Source organism: Endocarpon pusillum, assembly GCF_000464535.1.
Source record: "Endocarpon pusillum Z07020 unplaced genomic scaffold scaffold1611, whole genome shotgun sequence".
Classification (NCBI taxonomy): Eukaryota; Fungi; Ascomycota; class Eurotiomycetes; order Verrucariales; family Verrucariaceae; genus Endocarpon; species Endocarpon pusillum.
Window position 1 is genome coordinate 79,383 of NW_006916042.1, and position 16,473 is coordinate 95,855.

General features: G+C 48.6%; 5 protein-coding genes across 5 annotated transcripts; 2 read left to right on the forward strand and 3 right to left on the reverse strand.

Moving 5' to 3' along the window:
• Positions 1-283: 283 nt before the first annotated feature.
• EPUS_05525 (V-type proton ATPase subunit E) lies at positions 284-1,106 on the forward strand (the record flags this gene model as incomplete). Its single annotated transcript, XM_007802331.1, has 3 exons — positions 284-313; positions 388-893; positions 956-1,106. 3 exons carry the CDS (start codon positions 284-286, stop codon positions 1,104-1,106), a joined length of 687 nt encoding a protein of 228 aa, XP_007800522.1.
• Positions 1,107-1,394: 288 nt separating this feature from the next.
• On the reverse strand, positions 1,395-3,662 carry EPUS_05526 (uncharacterized protein; the record flags this gene model as incomplete). Its single annotated transcript, XM_007802332.1, has 1 exon — positions 1,395-3,662. One exon carries the CDS (start codon positions 3,660-3,662, stop codon positions 1,395-1,397), a length of 2,268 nt encoding a protein of 755 aa, XP_007800523.1.
• Positions 3,663-7,301: 3,639 nt separating this feature from the next.
• On the reverse strand, positions 7,302-8,038 carry EPUS_05527 (uncharacterized protein; the record flags this gene model as incomplete). The annotated part of the gene is made up of 2 exons (XM_007802333.1): positions 7,302-7,617; positions 7,674-8,038. 2 exons carry the CDS (start codon positions 8,036-8,038, stop codon positions 7,302-7,304), a joined length of 681 nt encoding a protein of 226 aa, XP_007800524.1.
• Positions 8,039-8,942: 904 nt separating this feature from the next.
• EPUS_05528 (40S ribosomal protein S1) lies at positions 8,943-9,892 on the forward strand (the record flags this gene model as incomplete). Its single annotated transcript, XM_007802334.1, has 4 exons — positions 8,943-8,992; positions 9,035-9,119; positions 9,169-9,194; positions 9,247-9,892. 4 exons carry the CDS (start codon positions 8,943-8,945, stop codon positions 9,890-9,892), a joined length of 807 nt encoding a protein of 268 aa, XP_007800525.1.
• Positions 9,893-13,791: 3,899 nt separating this feature from the next.
• On the reverse strand, positions 13,792-14,174 carry EPUS_05530 (uncharacterized protein; the record flags this gene model as incomplete). The annotated part of the gene is made up of 2 exons (XM_007802335.1): positions 13,792-14,007; positions 14,058-14,174. The coding sequence occupies 2 exons, from the start codon at positions 14,172-14,174 to the stop codon at positions 13,792-13,794; spliced, it is 333 nt and encodes a 110-aa protein (XP_007800526.1).
• Between the last annotated feature and the right edge of the window lie 2,299 nt (positions 14,175-16,473).

The following is a 16,473-nucleotide window of genomic DNA, read 5'->3' on the forward strand; positions in this document are numbered from 1 at the left end:
TTCCTACGTAGTATGGTACATACATGGTTTCCACAGATGGGAGCTCTACAAGTTGCTGTATGCAACAATCTAAGCTTCGACATCCCATCAATTACCTCTCGGAACGCTTACATCGTCTTTCATATCCTTCTGTACTCGCTGTAGAAAGCTGCTGATCGCTTCTCTGCTTTCGACTCTCCCAGCTGGGGTGACAATTCTACTGAGTCGATCAAGCCGCAGGCCACCTTATAAGCACCCTCACCTACACTAGCAACGTCTGCTCCCAACTTACAACGACCGCAACATGTCGAGTCAGGCGCTTTCAGATGATCAGGTCCGTTTCCAATCCAGAAAGATTTCGAATGTCTCTGCAACCATGGCTAATGCCTCTCTTTCCTGCTGCTACAGGTAGCCACCGAGCTCAAGAAGATGACCGCCTTCATCAAGCAGGAAGCACTAGAAAAGGCCCGTGAGATCCAAATCAAAGCCGATGAAGAATTCGCTATCGAGAAATCCAAGCTCGTCCGCTCCGAAACCTCCTCCATCGACGGTCAATACGAGAAGAAGTTCAAACAGGCATCCATGTCCCAGCAGATCACGCGATCCACCATGGCTAACAAGACGAGATTGAGGGTCTTGAGTGCCAGACAGTCGGTGCTGGATGATTTGTTTGAGCAGACAAGGGGAAAAGTTGGGGACGTCAGCAAGCGAGGAGACTACGTAGAGATCATGAAGGGCCTGTTGCTGGAGGGGTTGTATGCCCTGAATGAACCAAAGGTGCAGATTAGGGTGAGGAAGGCAGATATCGATATCGTTCAACAAGCCTTTGAAGGGGCGAAGAAGGAGTGCAAGGAGAATCTGGGCAAAGAGGTGGAGGTGGAGATTATTGGAAAGGATCCCCTTCCTGAAGACTCGTAAGTCCTGGCCTACACGTCCAAAATGCATGCAGAATCTCGGAGTGCTGATATTGCTGTAGAGCCGGTGGAATGTACATCATCGGAGGACAAGGCAAGATCGAGATCAACAACACCTTGGAGGAAAGATTAAGGATCTGTGAGACAGACTCCCTCCCCAGCGTGCGAGTTACTCTATTTGGCAAAAATGAAAACAGGAAGTTCACGGATTAGAGTGTTTTCGATGGAGACGTCCCAATCTCGAGCAGTGTGACAAAGAAGTCAAAGGCAAGCATCACGATGCCTACCCGCATTTCATTCCTCTGATAGAATTGGTCAGGCGAGCTGGCGAGCCACACCTTGGTAGAGCCTACTGCAGACGTCAATATGTACTCTATATATATGATACAATCGGGAGCGCTTCGATACCATCGCCAAAAGAGGTCACTTTCATGCCATTGACCAGTGCCCCGGGCAAGGAATCAGAGAGGACGCCTGAGAACGCTCAGCAGAATGGAACATCTAGCTCTGAAGTCTGAGCTGCCGCCTGTTCAACTCCTCAAACTCCGATTTCTGCGACGAACTACCCGGGAGATCCTGCCCAGCCATCCAATTTGTATCCCTCCCCGGCAAGCCCTTCTGCTCGGTCTTCCTTTTCTTCAGAAAGTGCTGCATCATGCTCTTGCTCCTCTCTTCCGCCCTATACTCATCCCCATCTCTGCCGCCAAACACCGACTTCTTAGGCCGAGGCATCGTCCTCACCCCGTACAACAGACGGAAATGCAGCGCATTGAGCGCTTCCTTGGCTTCTGTTCGGCGCATGTGGGAGGCGCCGGTGTCGGCTATAGATATCATAATGGATTTGATGCGGCCAACGAGGATGTCGATGTTGTTGTTAAATTCGCGCTCGCTCGACGTATCTGGAAAAGCTGACGGGCGGCCGCCGTTGGCAAGGGCGGCGTCGAAGATGTATATCGAACATGAGAGGGTGCCGTAGTCGAACGGAGTGTCCTGCCGGTTAGAGCGGGAGATGTCGTATCGAGGATCATCGAGGTGAGTTGTAAGGTCCCCAAGGCTGATACCAGGGGCCGTTGGTGTAAAGATAATAGTGTCCTCGTCCAATGCGCCTTGTAAGAATAGATTTGCTAGTTGAATCCGGAGAGATGCAGCAATAGGTGAGATAGGAAGAATGTGTTTCAAAACTTGAATTTGTAGATATGGGGCTTTGACACGTAAGCCAACGTCTTCAAGGATGCATTGAGCAGCTGATAATGAAACAATCTCCTCACTGTGATCGAGAAGACTCGAGATAGCGTCTTCGACCACGATGCAAGTACCGCTGTTGCTCATCAAATGGTTATCAATGGCTAATCGCATCAACAACTTGACAAATTTCGAGAGCGCTTCTGGTATCAGATCTGTGGCTAGACACTTTAATGTCCTGATCAAAGGCAGGAGGTGCTGACAAAGGACAGTGCTATCCTTAGCCGACGCGCTCGGTTCTGGGTTTATGTCGTTAGCACACTTGACGATGACTGAGTCGGCTCCCAATTGACAGAATGCTTGCTCAATCAGGCTGGGTCCCAAGTTCTTGCGAGTCCAGGACTGGCTCGCTGCTTTGACTACTTCCACATAAGACTCTTTGAGATCGTCCCGTGGCTCCTTGACGATGTTATCGAACGTGAAGGCTACGAGGCTATCTGGAACAGCGCCGTCGGCGACCTTCTCTGCGACATAACCCGAAAGATAGGCCCGTTGTCTTAAAGTAGGATCATTGAGAGATGCAAGCCATAAGTCCGTCTCTTCAGCGTTGCTAGGAAAAGGATATGGGGAAGGTGAGGACGCTGGTACTGGCGAAGAACCAAACATAGACCAGGTATGATCGATGGCCAGAGCATCTATGCGTTCAACGGCATTGAACAACCTCTGCATGTCACCGCTGCCTTCTTCTCCGCCAGCGACCGAAGCAAGTAGCTTCTTATCGAACAATCCCTGCCCTTTAAGCCTTTCTTGGTCATCCGATGCCTTGTATCCTTGTTTTGCTTTCGCAACATTTGCTTCGATCTCCTCGTCGTCAAAGTGATCACCCACAAGCAGACTGATGTCGAAGTTAAGATCGTTCGCTTTTGACGTCAGCTCCCGCAGTTTATCTCTCCCAACTAGAGCATTCGATCTCCCATGCGTGAAAATGCTCAAGCTTCTTACGCGCTCTGTTTCCAGGTCATCCTCCTTAGCATCTGGTGGCGAAGAGGATCCCGTAGTTGCATCACCTCGGTTGCTACCTAGTATATCATCGAGCGAGCACAGTGAATCTGAGTCTTCCTCATCGGAGCCTCTCACAGCAACGACTTGTCCATTCTTAACTATGCTTCGCGCAGAGGTTGGTATGTCCGCGAAGGATAATGACCCTTTCTCTTGGCTCGTTCCATCCTCTGTCCTTGCAAAAAGCCGTCCATGTTGTGATGTGGCAGGACCAGGTGTTAGAGTTTTGGAAGGTGTTTGGTATGGACTAGGCTTCGGGCTTCGAATTGGAATAGTGACCGAAGCTCCAGATCGTGGCCCAAATGGTGACTTGTATGGCGAACACACCGCACCCTTGAAACGAGAAGCTGTCAAAGGCGTCCGCGGCTCAGCCTGGTTTACCTGCCTACCCGCAAAGATGGTTCTGCCATCGAGCTCATCGTTGGACGTAGGCGAAGGACGCTTTGCGGGGACGGTCTTTGGCGGGTTTGGTTTTGCATAGGGTCGAAAGAAGTCTGCAATATCGCGTTTCGACTTATCAGAAGCCATGTGGGATACTGAGAAGACTGTCAGCCACCTGCTTCTCCATACCTCGTCGCCAGCCTTGAAGCGGCATGGTCGTTCAGGTACCGCGTGCCTGCCAAGGAGTGACGCGAGGTCACACCTTGAAAAGCCCGGTTAATCTTACCATCTTGCTCCCACTGCCTTTGTAGCTTCGCAGGTGGAGAATATGGAGAAGGCATGTTTATCCTCCAACGTTTTCCATCACATAGACGTTGCAAATGAATGGTCGATGGAGATGTGTTTGTTCTTGGCCGTTCAACAACTGAACACTGTGACCTGCTTAAAAAGGGAATATCTACACAAGTCTAACATACTTACTCTTATTACTCTGACAATGCCCCTGACTTCGGATCCACACCAAGCCAAACAATCTCGATTACGCTGTTGTCCGTCGCACTCTCGTACCAATAAAACTGGTGGACATTGGCTCCTACTTTGGTTGCATCTCGAAGTAACCATCGTTTCTTCGTGACTCCCTTCTGGTCAACAGGGCGAAGTGGTCCAACAGACTCCTCATACCCCTCCGCTGCGTCTCCCCATGTATGTTCTGTATGTTCAAAGTTTATATCCGATGTAACGGCGCTGATATGGTAATGTGTGATGGAGTATCCGTTGGTAAGCACCCAGAAGTCCTCTTTCCTGCCGCTGACCTGAGCCTTTGCTGTCGAAAATACACCTCCTCAAGACCGACTTGTCACCCGCAACTGTTGCCCCGGAGCTCATTCCTATCATGTCCGCGTTTCCCCATTGCCCTCCATGGAAGTGGTGAAAGCTCCAAATAGGCCTTCCAGCTTCGAAGAGTCCGTGGGGTTCCGGCCGAATGTCCCATTGATGCAGCTCATTCCAAATTGTAAGTCTCGGCTTTGGGAGGACTTTATTGATGCATTCTCCGTCATACCTTTTATCTCAAGTCTCTAGGAGATTACACGACAGCACAACACCCGCCACCCCAAAACCAATTCGGCCGAGATTCCATGCCTGCCAAGAAGCCTCCGACACTGCACCAATCCAGTGATGTTTCGAAGAAGACAAGGTCGAGAGCCGTTCCGAAACAAGCGACAGAGAGGGAAAGAGGGTGTCATCGTCCCATCAGGATCAGCCACTTTGTTTCATGTCAGTTGTGGGAAATATGACTATTTAAAGTGCGCACTAGTGAAGAATACGGCAAAGTGAAGTCGAGCTGGGACGGCAGAAGTACGGTATCTGGGCCTCGGCCACGGAAGTATGCCTGCTCCTCTGCTACGTAGTAGATTGTCTGCAGGGGACCTAATGCAGGTAAGGAAGCCTTCGTGCCACCGATGAAATTTGCAAAGTCGCGGAAGGGCGTTGTCCAGTCTTTCGACCGTGGTTGCCTGTCTTGGCACGGCCTGTCAATACCCTGTTCGATCCTGAAGACACAGATGAGGCCATTTCGTCCGTGTATTGTTCGTTGACCATACTGAACCGCTCGCAGCTCTAGAATGAGTGCGAGAAGGGCCGATTGGCCTTTTGGAGAATTACTTGATGGCTACGAATTTCTCTTCATGCCTGAGAACAAACGTCGTGATCGACCAAGATCTCGGTCCGCTTTCCAGTCTCGATCTAAGCCTAGTTGTGCTTGACGACCTTTATTTCTTGGAGAACATACAACGATACCAAGAACGTAACTAGTGGAGGGGAAGATTTTTTGGCCTTATGGAGGTGCTCACTAAACCGTCGAAATTGTTCAACGTGTGTAGCACCCTGAATAGGAGCTTTTTTGCACCACTCTCCACTTCCCCAACGCGAATTGGCCGGGCCTCGGTAATTTGAGCATGGAAAAAGCTGAGGATACGTGTACTTTCTTTTTTCTCATCATTATCACCCAGCTGCTTGTACTTGTATACTCTATCTTAGGTCCCGAAAACAAGGCTTCAGATTAACCAGGACAAGTTTGGGGGTTGCAGTATGGGAGGACCCAGAGTAGGCTAGGTAGAGAGAATGAAATGTCCGCTTGCTTTTCCCTTTTGCACAGTTCCTGTGGTGATACTCTGGCTCGAAGGTCGAGCAGGTTCTAACGACGCTGTGACTACAGGCTTCGAACATTCATCAAGTCAAGAAATGACAAAGCAGGGGGGTAAATCATATTTTGAAGCCTTTGTGGTGAAAGAGAGACAAACTTTCTGCAGCGAGCTCCCTCCTTTACTCCACGCCTGTGGCACCACTTTTTTATCAGCACCCAAAACCTGAGCATGAGCGAGTATTCAAGCGAGCGGATATGTACTAAAGGCGAGTCACAGGCTTGATTGTGTTTTTTTTTATTCCTATCGTGTTATCCGTGAAGTTGACTTGTTTCATGGACATGAATGACATGGCTGTTCGGTTGATTTCAACGATTGTTATCGACAGTTGAACTGTAGACATTAGAGATCGTAAAAAGGGGATCCTACAAGTTCCAAAGGATATGTAGCTGGCAGTCGCGAGGTTCAAAGTATATCTTTCAGAGGGTGTTTTGTTAGTCGATGCATAGCTCAGGAGGGATGTTTTTGTCGAGTTCAGTTTGTCTTTAGAGGAGAGGTTCAATCGCGGTAGGTTCAGGTGCGGTTTTCTTCTGTGTTCGAGATTCTATCTTTTACACAGTGGTATTTGGGGGTGTTCAGTTGCGGAAGGAGCGAGGTATTTGTGTCATTTCAAATAGTTGTAGGCCTGGCTTTCGTTGAGAGCTGTAGAACTTGAAGGGAAAGTTGCCAGAAATAGTAACTCTTGGCAGACTAATAGGGGGCTGTTAAGCGTACTCGGAGTGCGGCCATTCCTGTTGATGCTGGCGATCAAACAAATAAACTAATTCTCATTGAGCGATATCTGGGCACCTTATCCTCTCTACTACAAAAAGGTGCTGATACGTGGCTGTAACTTTACAAAGCCTTTCTACCGCCGTGCTACGGATACTTATGCCTCCCCTCGTAGTACTTGCCTTAGTCCCCCAGACGGGCTTAGTGGGCATAGCCACACACGCCATGCTCGAAATGGGCTAGTCATTGACAAAGCAGACTTTGTTTCACATCTTACCAGGAGAAGGGGGTAGCTAAAAATACGAGCTAAGTGCTGTTAGTAGAAATCGCAGCTATTCTGTCAAATGACGACCATACTAATAAAATAAGAGAGGCATATCTTGACCATACTATGATCATATTTTTCAGCAAAATACGTTACAGATAATAAGATTTCATCAGATCACGGACAACTTAGCTACGTACTCTGGTATACGCTAAGCAATCTTTTATGGTTAGGCTAATTTAAGCGCACTTTTGATGGCTCTCCTAACATTATTTTTAGAGGACCTCTTCCTGCTAAGATTGACTGAGCCATCGTCCAGCCATACAGCATGGCTGAGAACTGAGGCAAAGTCCTACTAACTAGTAGGAAATTGTTAGGATGTGACCGGGTTGCTAAGACCGCCAAGGCCTATGCGAAGTATATGCGCGGCGTACGAGTTCTATGTGTTACACCAGCGTTTGTTCCTACATCCATGTATTGAGCTAGAAGTAACCACCATTATTTACTTTGTGTAGCCATTAGAGGCTGTTGCTCTCTAACAGAAATCCCCTTCCCTTCTCTTACATATCAAGTTCAAGCCCTCCTGGTGTCAGTCTGAGCCGCACGGATTTACAGAGCCTCACGAGCACTCCAGCTATGTCGATACTGACCTTGCGTTTGCTTCTGCTGGCTCCTCTCATCCACACCATACATGCAACGTGCTACTTTCCCAATGGCGAAATATCCTCCGCGGATGTAGCCTGCGACTCTTCTGTCACTGACAGCTTCTGCTGCTTCAGTAACCAAGCCTGTCTCTCCAACAAGCTCTGCTATGACATTGGCAACAGAACATATGCTCGTGGAACTTGCACGGACCGGACCTGGCAGTCCTCTGCATGCCCCAATTTCTGCAATGATGGTATGTATATCCGTACGTTCTTCGTGGCTAAGGGCGTGAGGAACGACTGATAGCTTACCCTTTTCTGATCAACAGCCCCAAACCTCGGAAACGCCGTCCTAAGCTGCAACGGGACCGCTTCGGGCGATTCATATTGCTGCAACGACGGTTGCAGCTGCGGCTCAGGAAATAAAGTCCTAAGCTTCGCTGGCGAGCCGTATACCATGACCATCATTGGCCAGCGCCAAACATTTGCGAATCCCAGCTCGACTAGTTCGGGCACGTCGCCTCTAACGGACACTTCTGTAAGTACCACAAGCTTCGCCGTGTCTTCGTCCGGTGTTGCGGCTTCGGCGACAGCCGCTTCTACTGGCGCTTCTGCTTCCAGTTCAGGCGTCGGTGTAGGGGTCGGTGTCGGAGTGGGCGTGGGCGGTGCGGTGATACTCGGCGCTATCTTGGCTTTCTTCATATTCCGCAGAAGACGTGCGAGAAGTCGGCACGATTTGTGGGCGACGGATTCGGAGGAGGGACAGAAAGATCGCCGTATCATGAAAATCGTCCAACAGAGTTGGACAGTCAGCAGAAGCTACCTGTGCTGGAGATGGGCAGTGAGGTACCGCAATCAGAGCTATACGACGAGCCTCCTCTTGAATTTGTGTCCACGAAGCGCGTTCGATGATTTGGCCGCAAGGAAAACTGGCTTTCACAGTGGCTAGTTGTAAATAAGTAGCGATATTATACTTTTCCATCAGACCATTGTACAAGAAGCATTGTTACGGAGGGTATGTTGTCTCGCGTTTGTCAAAATACTACGTACGCGTTAGGGACAAGGATGAAATTTGATAGCGAACGAAGGCCTTTTGGATAGACGGTACAAGCTCTCACTTGATCCGGCAACACCTTCCTTGCTGCTCGTCGTCTTGCAGGTTTTCTGATTCGTGAAGACCGTGTCCAGACAAGCTTGCCACCAACTCCAAACACGACTTCATGACTTTGGTTCTAATACGTAAGAGTAAACAAAAATATGCAATGATAAAAACCTCTAAACATGTCGATTTGCATCAAGATAAGGACCCCGACTTGACTGGACTTAGTGTAGATTAACATCAGAGCCGAGTCATCCATCCTGAAATACAGATTAAAAATGATTCAATGCGGGCCAAAAGAAGCTTGGCATCTCCAAAGAAAACCTCAGTCAGATGACTTGTTGAAGCCCTACTCTCCGATTTAGGGTTTCACACTCAAATCTCCATAGCGCAGCCAGCTTTGATAAACATCATTCAGAAGCGTCATTCAATCACACTTATTGACTGCCCCAACCCTGACAAGACTGTCTATCTTCTGCTTGTCACTAGATAGTCTAGGTCGTAGTCATGGCTGTCGGAAAGTCAGTATCATCTCCTCCAGGCTCTGCGATCAAATCGTGAGCGACTCCACAAGGCACAGCACTGACATTGTCTATCAGGAACAAGCGCCTTTCGAAAGGCAAGAAAGGCCTCAAGAAGAGAACTCAAGATCCATTCACCCGGAAAGACTGGTTTTCGGTTAAAGTAAGCCGAGATTCGCTCGATAGACTGCACAACTGCTAAACAATTACAGGCACCTTCGACCTTCAATGTCCGAGAGTATGATAGCTGTCGAGCGCTTTCTTCTCCTAATACTAATCTCCATGTTCAGCGTCGGCAAAACCCTAGTCAACCGCACAACTGGTCTAAAAAACGCCAATGACGCCCTCAAAGGCCGAATCTTCGAAGTGTCCCTTGCCGACCTCCAAACCGATGAAGACCACGCTTTCCGCAAGATCAAGCTCCGAGTCGACGAAGTTCAGGGCAAGAACTGTCTCACAAACTTCCACGGTCTCGACTTCACCTCCGATAAGCTCCGATCTCTCGTACGAAAATGGCAGACCTTAATTGAAGCCAATGTCACAGTCAAGACCACAGATGACTACCTCCTCCGACTATTTGCCATTGCCTTCACGAAGAGACGGGCGAACCAAATCAAGAAGACCACATACGCACGCTCATCACAGATCCGATCGATCAGGAAGAAGATGACAGAGATCATCCAGAGGGAGGCTACAAGCTGTACATTGGCGCAGTTGACTGGCAAACTGATTCCAGAGGTGATGGGACGAGAGATCGAGAAGGCCACCCAGGGCATCTATCCATTGCAAAACTGCTACATTCGAAAGGTCAAGCTGTTGAAGGCACCGAAGTTCGATCTGGGTGCGCTGTTGAATTTGCATGGGGAGTCGGGGACGGATGATCAAGGGCAGAAGGTGGAGAGGGAATTCAAGGAGCAGGTTTTGGAGAGCGTGTAGATGGGGAGAAGCATCGGTTAGGAAGCGTAGGGCATCAACCAGCGAGTCTTGACATTCCCCAAAGCTATTCAAAGCCTTAGCAACATGCAAAAGGGCACATTCAGCGAAAGCAGCAAGTCAAGGCATCGTCAGGCATTCGGGATACTCCTATCAACACTACCGCCAGCTCAGATCATAGTCTCGTCAGACCCTTCTTTTCGTTCAACCCTGGTCCTAGTAAGCCACACACATGCCAATGTCCATACATCAGTCAGTGCCGCCCCGTCAGCGACTCTATCTCCAGCAATGAACAACAACACGCAATCCATAATGCCATGCCAGCAGCATACAAGATCTTCGGTGTACAGTACTCTTGTAGTTCCTTTTCCTGTATAAAAAAGCTGTCATCGTTGTCATTTATCTGCATTGCGCACGTGCAAAACAAGCCTCTACTTTCCTTTCCTCTCCTTCCCTTTCCTGACCCGTCTTGCCCAACTACCCCTGAGACTCAAAAAGCCGTGTCGTGTCGTGTCGTCTCGTATTCTGTCCAGCTACTTAACTTAGTAGTCTTCTCTAAGACCCGTCTCCTGAACTGAGTGCCAACTGGACTAGACGAACGGCCATATAAGATTACGCTTTAGTTCAAGTTGTTAGAAGTATGCCATGAAGCAGTGCAGATTAGATTAGTAAGCAAGAGAAAGTAGATGGAATGGATTGATTGACTTGCTATCTCAACTCCTGAGGAGTAGGATGACCGCTATATATACGCATAGAAGAGGCAAGCTATAGAATCACCTAGAAGGAGATCATAAACCAGCGTTGCAATGCTAACTGCAGCATTTTGTGAGTGTATGCGTTTCTGAGTAATAGCGCGTGGCGAACAGTTGCGGTGGTCGGAGAACTCCGTCTTCCGCTGACACAAGTCACATGAACAACGACCATCTCTTATGTCATCTTTGTCACGGCTGCCATGCTTGTCGGCCGCTAGCGCTAGGGCCGCCGGGGATTGATTTGCACTACGCGTTAGTAAGGGGCATGCTCCCTATATAGGAGCGACCCCAGTGCCATCCTCGTCGGCTCTGCAGTCTTAGGATAGCACTCAACATGGGCTGAAGATCTCGCGCACTCGTCGCCTGCTTCCAACGTGACACGTGACAATCTTGATTTTTCACGTGATCTAACCCTTTTATGATTTCGAAGTCAGAAAGGGATAGGCAACTATTAAGTAGAGAATTGCCAGCGTTGTTCTGCCAAACAGAAAGAGCTCTTGAGGATTAAATATGGATCTGTACTATGTAGAAAGTATATCAAAATGATGCTGAGTTCCTCTTGAATCTAATGATATAGGTTAATACTAATACAGATCCTAATCAATAAAGTTGACTTCTTACATAGTAGATTTTATTTTATCAAAAAGGATTCTCTATACTTAAAATCTGTATCATTAGATTCAAGAGGAACTCAGCATCATTTTGATATACTTTCTACACAGTACAGATCCATATTCAATCCTTAAAAGCTGTTTCTGCCTGACACGGCTGCAACGCCAGCGCCAGCAATTCTCGATATATTGCCAAGGGATTCGCAACAATTATGCAACGCATAGTACATGATGGGTAACGAGGTTGCTTCTTAATTGTAGCTCTTCTGCAGCTCAGATCTATAAAACCCCGTCGACTTCCTAGCTCAATCCGACATTTTGCGCAGTGTAGCAAGAAGTGGTTTTCTGCTTTACAATGTGTTGAGTTAATCACGCTGTCAGCTTAGATCTTTACAAGGCTTGAGAGATGGTTTGAAGCCAAGAGGAGGGTGTATGTATTGTAGTGTCTTCTCCATGCAAGAAAGCATGATGCTACCCAAGGCTATATCTGAATCAGTCTATCTGTTGCCATATGCCACATCCAACGCTAATAGTACAATAGAAAATCGAGATGAGCGGAAACAGAGCCCCGAAGATATAGAAAGTCCCCGGATGAAGAATGTCTCTCACCCATAGGTAGGCAAATCTAACCAGACAACTGAGCAGTAATTACAGCAGTAGTGTTGATGAAATACAACCCCAACTCCACCATAACCTTGACTTAGCGCCGGTCCAAGAGATCGCGGTGAGCAACCCATACACTTCTAAGCCAGAGGAGAGCATTCATCATCCGTTCTTGATATCATCTGTGATCTTTTCTGCAAGCGCATCTGGTCCAATTGTCAGCCGGCCTGATCCCTTCCAACGTTGTAACACAGCCACTTACAGACAGTCGCCAGCAAATGGCCTGGCGGCAACAGTGCAAAAGAGCTTGCATCCACAACTCTTAGACTCTTCGTACCAAAGACCCTGCCTTTGGAACCGACGGCGCGTTAGAGTTATCCGCCGTGCCCATGGAACCTTGAAAAGATTGAGAGTCAGTTCTCATGGCTCGCAAAGACCAAGTTCGAAGCACACGCCAAGGTAGAGAAACTCACAAGTGCAAGCCGCGTGATATCCAGGACCGGCGTTCGCGAGCAGGCATTGCAAGATTTGTTCATCGCTCTGAACAGACGTTCCTGGTATGACCTCTGATATCATGATGGCCTCAAGAGCGTTCGTCGAGGTGAGAGCCCGAATGCACTTGAGAGGGCAACTGCGACGGCTTGGTCGGTGGCGCTACTCAAGGTGTTTGTGTTGATGACTGGAGGGTCGTTTGTATCGCTGGAAGATATCGTGATGTTCCCTGCAGATTACACAATCAGAATAGGTTCAAACTTCCGGTTGTCAACGGACAATACAAGGCCCACTCACCTCTTTCCACTGGGGCTGCAAGCATCCCGATAAACTCTGCATAATTTGCTCCTGCTCTAAAAAGAAGATCGCCAATAACATTTCATAATCAGGCCAATCTTTGGGAACCTTGGCGAAATCAGCTTTGACAGAGGCTGAGAGGCAGACATGCCTGGTTTAAGTGCTTCAGGGACTTTCTCCCAGCCGAAATAATCTGCACCCGTGTGGGCTAAGAGCCCGGTCGCGTTCGTGTTGTATTGCTCTACGGATAGGATGTCGTAGGGAGGAGTCAATGTCGCGGCCAGTGTTAGAACGGAGACTTCCTTGACCACAGAAAAGAATAGGTGGTCTTTATTGATATAAGCTGCCTTTCAATGAGAGGAGGTCGGACATGAGCTGTGCACCTGCATGTTTTGTCCCACACCTGGGCGATCGACTACTACCGGAATGTTGAGGCTTTTTAATTTGTCTGCTGGCCCGCCTCCAGAGACCATCAGAAGTTGAGGGGATTGAATCTGAATCAAGTCAGCATTTCCGGCACAGACGAAGTCTCCAATCAAGAATGACACTTACTGCCCTAGCTGAAAAAATGACTCCCTTAGTCGCCGTGAGGATGGACGTGCTTCCACCTGTTGGACTGTCACACCCGTCGCTTTTTTGGATCCATCAAACACGATTTTCTTCGCCAAAGAATTGATGCACAACTTCAAGTTGTTCCTTCCTGCCTGCACCGAAGCCTGCCCAAAGCTACTCTCGCTCGAGCTTCGAGTCCGATCCTTGGGCCGAACTGTGGTAGGCGAATATTGATTGCCAATCAGAGCACCGCTGGCCAGATCAGGAAGAGTATCAACGCCAATCTCTCTGAGCCCGAACACCCCATATGACGATACTACGTCTGCCCCATTTGTATGTGTAACGTCCAAAGGCCCACCCCACGGGCTATAATTATTGACGTTGAGACTTACCATGCTAGCGTTGGCTGCCCGAATGGGCACGTTCGGTGGAGTATATATGACGCTTTTTTGGAAATACGGTTGCAGGTTGTTGAAAGTGTAACTTTGATCACCCGCAATTTCGGCCCATAAAGCGTAGGAGTCCTTGGTTCCTCTATGGTATGCCATAAGATTTGTTGCAGAGCTTCCACCGACTTTTTTGCCCCTATTTTAAGCTATCTGACGGCCTCTAGGGCGGCTTGCGACGCAGTGTTGAAACCCCAGTTCACGGCTGGATTTGAAACTGCGCCACCATAGGCAGGCACGATGCTGAGGTTACCATTGACTTTCTCGTAGAAGTCACTAGCTTCTATGACAGCGATGCTGAGCCGTGGGTCTTCAGCAAGGCGCGCTGCAACTGTCAAGCCAGCTGTGCCGCCTCCGACTACGACCTATGCGAAAGGTTAGACAAGACAATCCCTTAGTGACACAGCAAGCATACATAATCAAACTTTGCGTCTCCAGGTTTGCCGAAGTAATTATCAGGGCCTGCAGTCCATCCGCTGGGAAGTGCAACGATTCCGGCCAAGCAAAAGGCAAAGATCGCGAGAAGCAGCATTTTGACTCCAACCGAGTTTGCTTAGAAATGGGACTGACTCTATTGGAAATAACATCATTGGGACGACAACATTGTTGGGAGCTTTATGCATTTCACCAGCCGTCCCAGCTCCGTCACAACGAGGCTAGATTTTCGACCCACCGCGCGGTCAATCCACCATCCTTCCATGGTTTAAGACGCGGTTACTGATTATTGAAACACTGGGACCTGGCATACGGACGTATGTTGGTGTCCTGACAGCCAACAGTCAAGTCCAAAGCCAACAGAGCCTCGTAGAAGGTGGGATGAGATGGATGGCTCATGATATGTTGGTTTCGTACGGTGGTGTTGAGCTGTCTCTAATGCGCCGGACTGAGCACGCGAGATTGCAATCGTCCATTCTGGACTTTAACCGAGACACCACTTCCCAGTCTCCAGTAAATGAGAGCTGAAGTCACCGTTTCTGACTAAATCTTCCCACGGAATGAGATTGAATGAGGCTGCGCCGAGAGCCATAAAGTATTGATTAGAGGTGACTCGATAATACGAGCATAGGCCAGCCATTACTTTGATGGGGCCATGAAATCGGATCGCATATCTCCAGCGGCACAGAAGACAGAGAAAGTATTAGGAAACCAGTTTGTAGCCTGAAAAGTCGACCTGGTCTGTTTAATATCCTCAGACAGACCCAAAACTTCCCTCAGGGCCCGAAAGCCATGCAGTCGGCACGTGGAAGACAAGACGATGTTTCACGGACGTCACCTTTGACGGGTGACATACCGGCTGTGGCGCTGTTCGTCAGCAACAATAAGGCAACAGCTGGATAATTACAACTAGTACCGCCCAAAGGTATGTGCCCACTTTACCCGCCAACACCGCCCCACCCTACTTACTATCAACAAATTATGGCTCAACTCGAACCTCTACCAAACGATAGGATCGGCGGCCTATGGGGTGGGTGTTCGGGCTGCAGGCCACAGAGTTCAGATTTGCGCCTCCTACAATCTGAAAACCCCTCGGACTCCATTCAGGCTGCCCTATGGTCCGAGCCGGTCCGGGTTAGAATCCTCCAAAGCCAGGGCTCGAAGCAGCCCGGAAATCTGAGAATCAGGTGCTCGGTGAGCCCGCCAAGTCTATTAAGAAAGTTTTAGTTAGCTAAAAGGTTACTAGAGTGATATTAACAAACTTGACAATGTAGTCAAAGCCCAGCATTGTGAGAGGTGATTTATTGGAAAGAAGGAGAATTTTGGTGGCAAATGGCCACGTGAGCGGAGGCGTTTATGGATGTCACTGGTACTGTGTGGTATTTCGGTATTGTGGGGAAGTCCGGATGTGACTGCGGAGATCACCTGGGCCGCTTCGGTCCCGTGGGATACATTCCATGACATGCCTGCCGTCGTCTGGATTCTATCAATTCTACGTAACGCTCTACCAGAGCCTTGTTTGGGACCCTGGGTCTGAAGACATGCCCTCTCTGAGAAAGGGGCATTCAGTCTCACCGTAACGTATGGATTCTCTCGTTCATGAATTACCCTGTCTCATATTATATCTGGCTTGCAAGGTTTTCTGATTCAATACGCGCCCCACTGACATCTCTTTTTTTAATGTCCTTTTCTTCTTCCGTGTCAATGAATGGGTTTCTCTCCTCATTAAGAGTAATTAGTGTTCCCACGATATCCGTGATAACTCAATGCTAGAAGAGAATATTATGCTTGCTTGATAAAGAAAGGGGGGAGATCTCTGAACTAACGTAGTGCTTACTAGCACCAAGCTATAAATACCTTCATCTACTAGTAGTGCCGTAAATTAAGGAATATCGAAGACCGAAAGTCAAGCGCTAAGACACTCGTACCAGATTGAGTGATCTGCTATTAACTTGATTAGGCCCAAGGTGCTTCTCAAGGTAACGCCTCAGAAAGCTCAATCCCCCCGGAACGATTTGATTGACTGGTAAGCGTCAGCCAACATCACGTGAACGATCTTCCCGCCCTTCCACCAATAATTAAATGGCGCATTTTGAAACTGATGAAGTGAGGTTCCGTAGTACTACTCCGTACCGTACCTGGCATCCGCATTCGTGGCGGCATTAGTGTTCACCGCTTCGAACGCTCTAGATACACATATCCCTGTCGTTCTTGGACAGCTATCCCTCTCGCTATCCTACGCGGTTCTGTTAACTCTACGAAGATATCTACGAGTTTCGCTTTCATTCTGCGAGTTCTGCGAGTTCTGCGATTTCTGCGATTTCTGCGAGTTTTACCCTCTGGATGGATACACACGCAATCCAGTCCTTACCCTCAGTATATGAAAGAGCATTTAC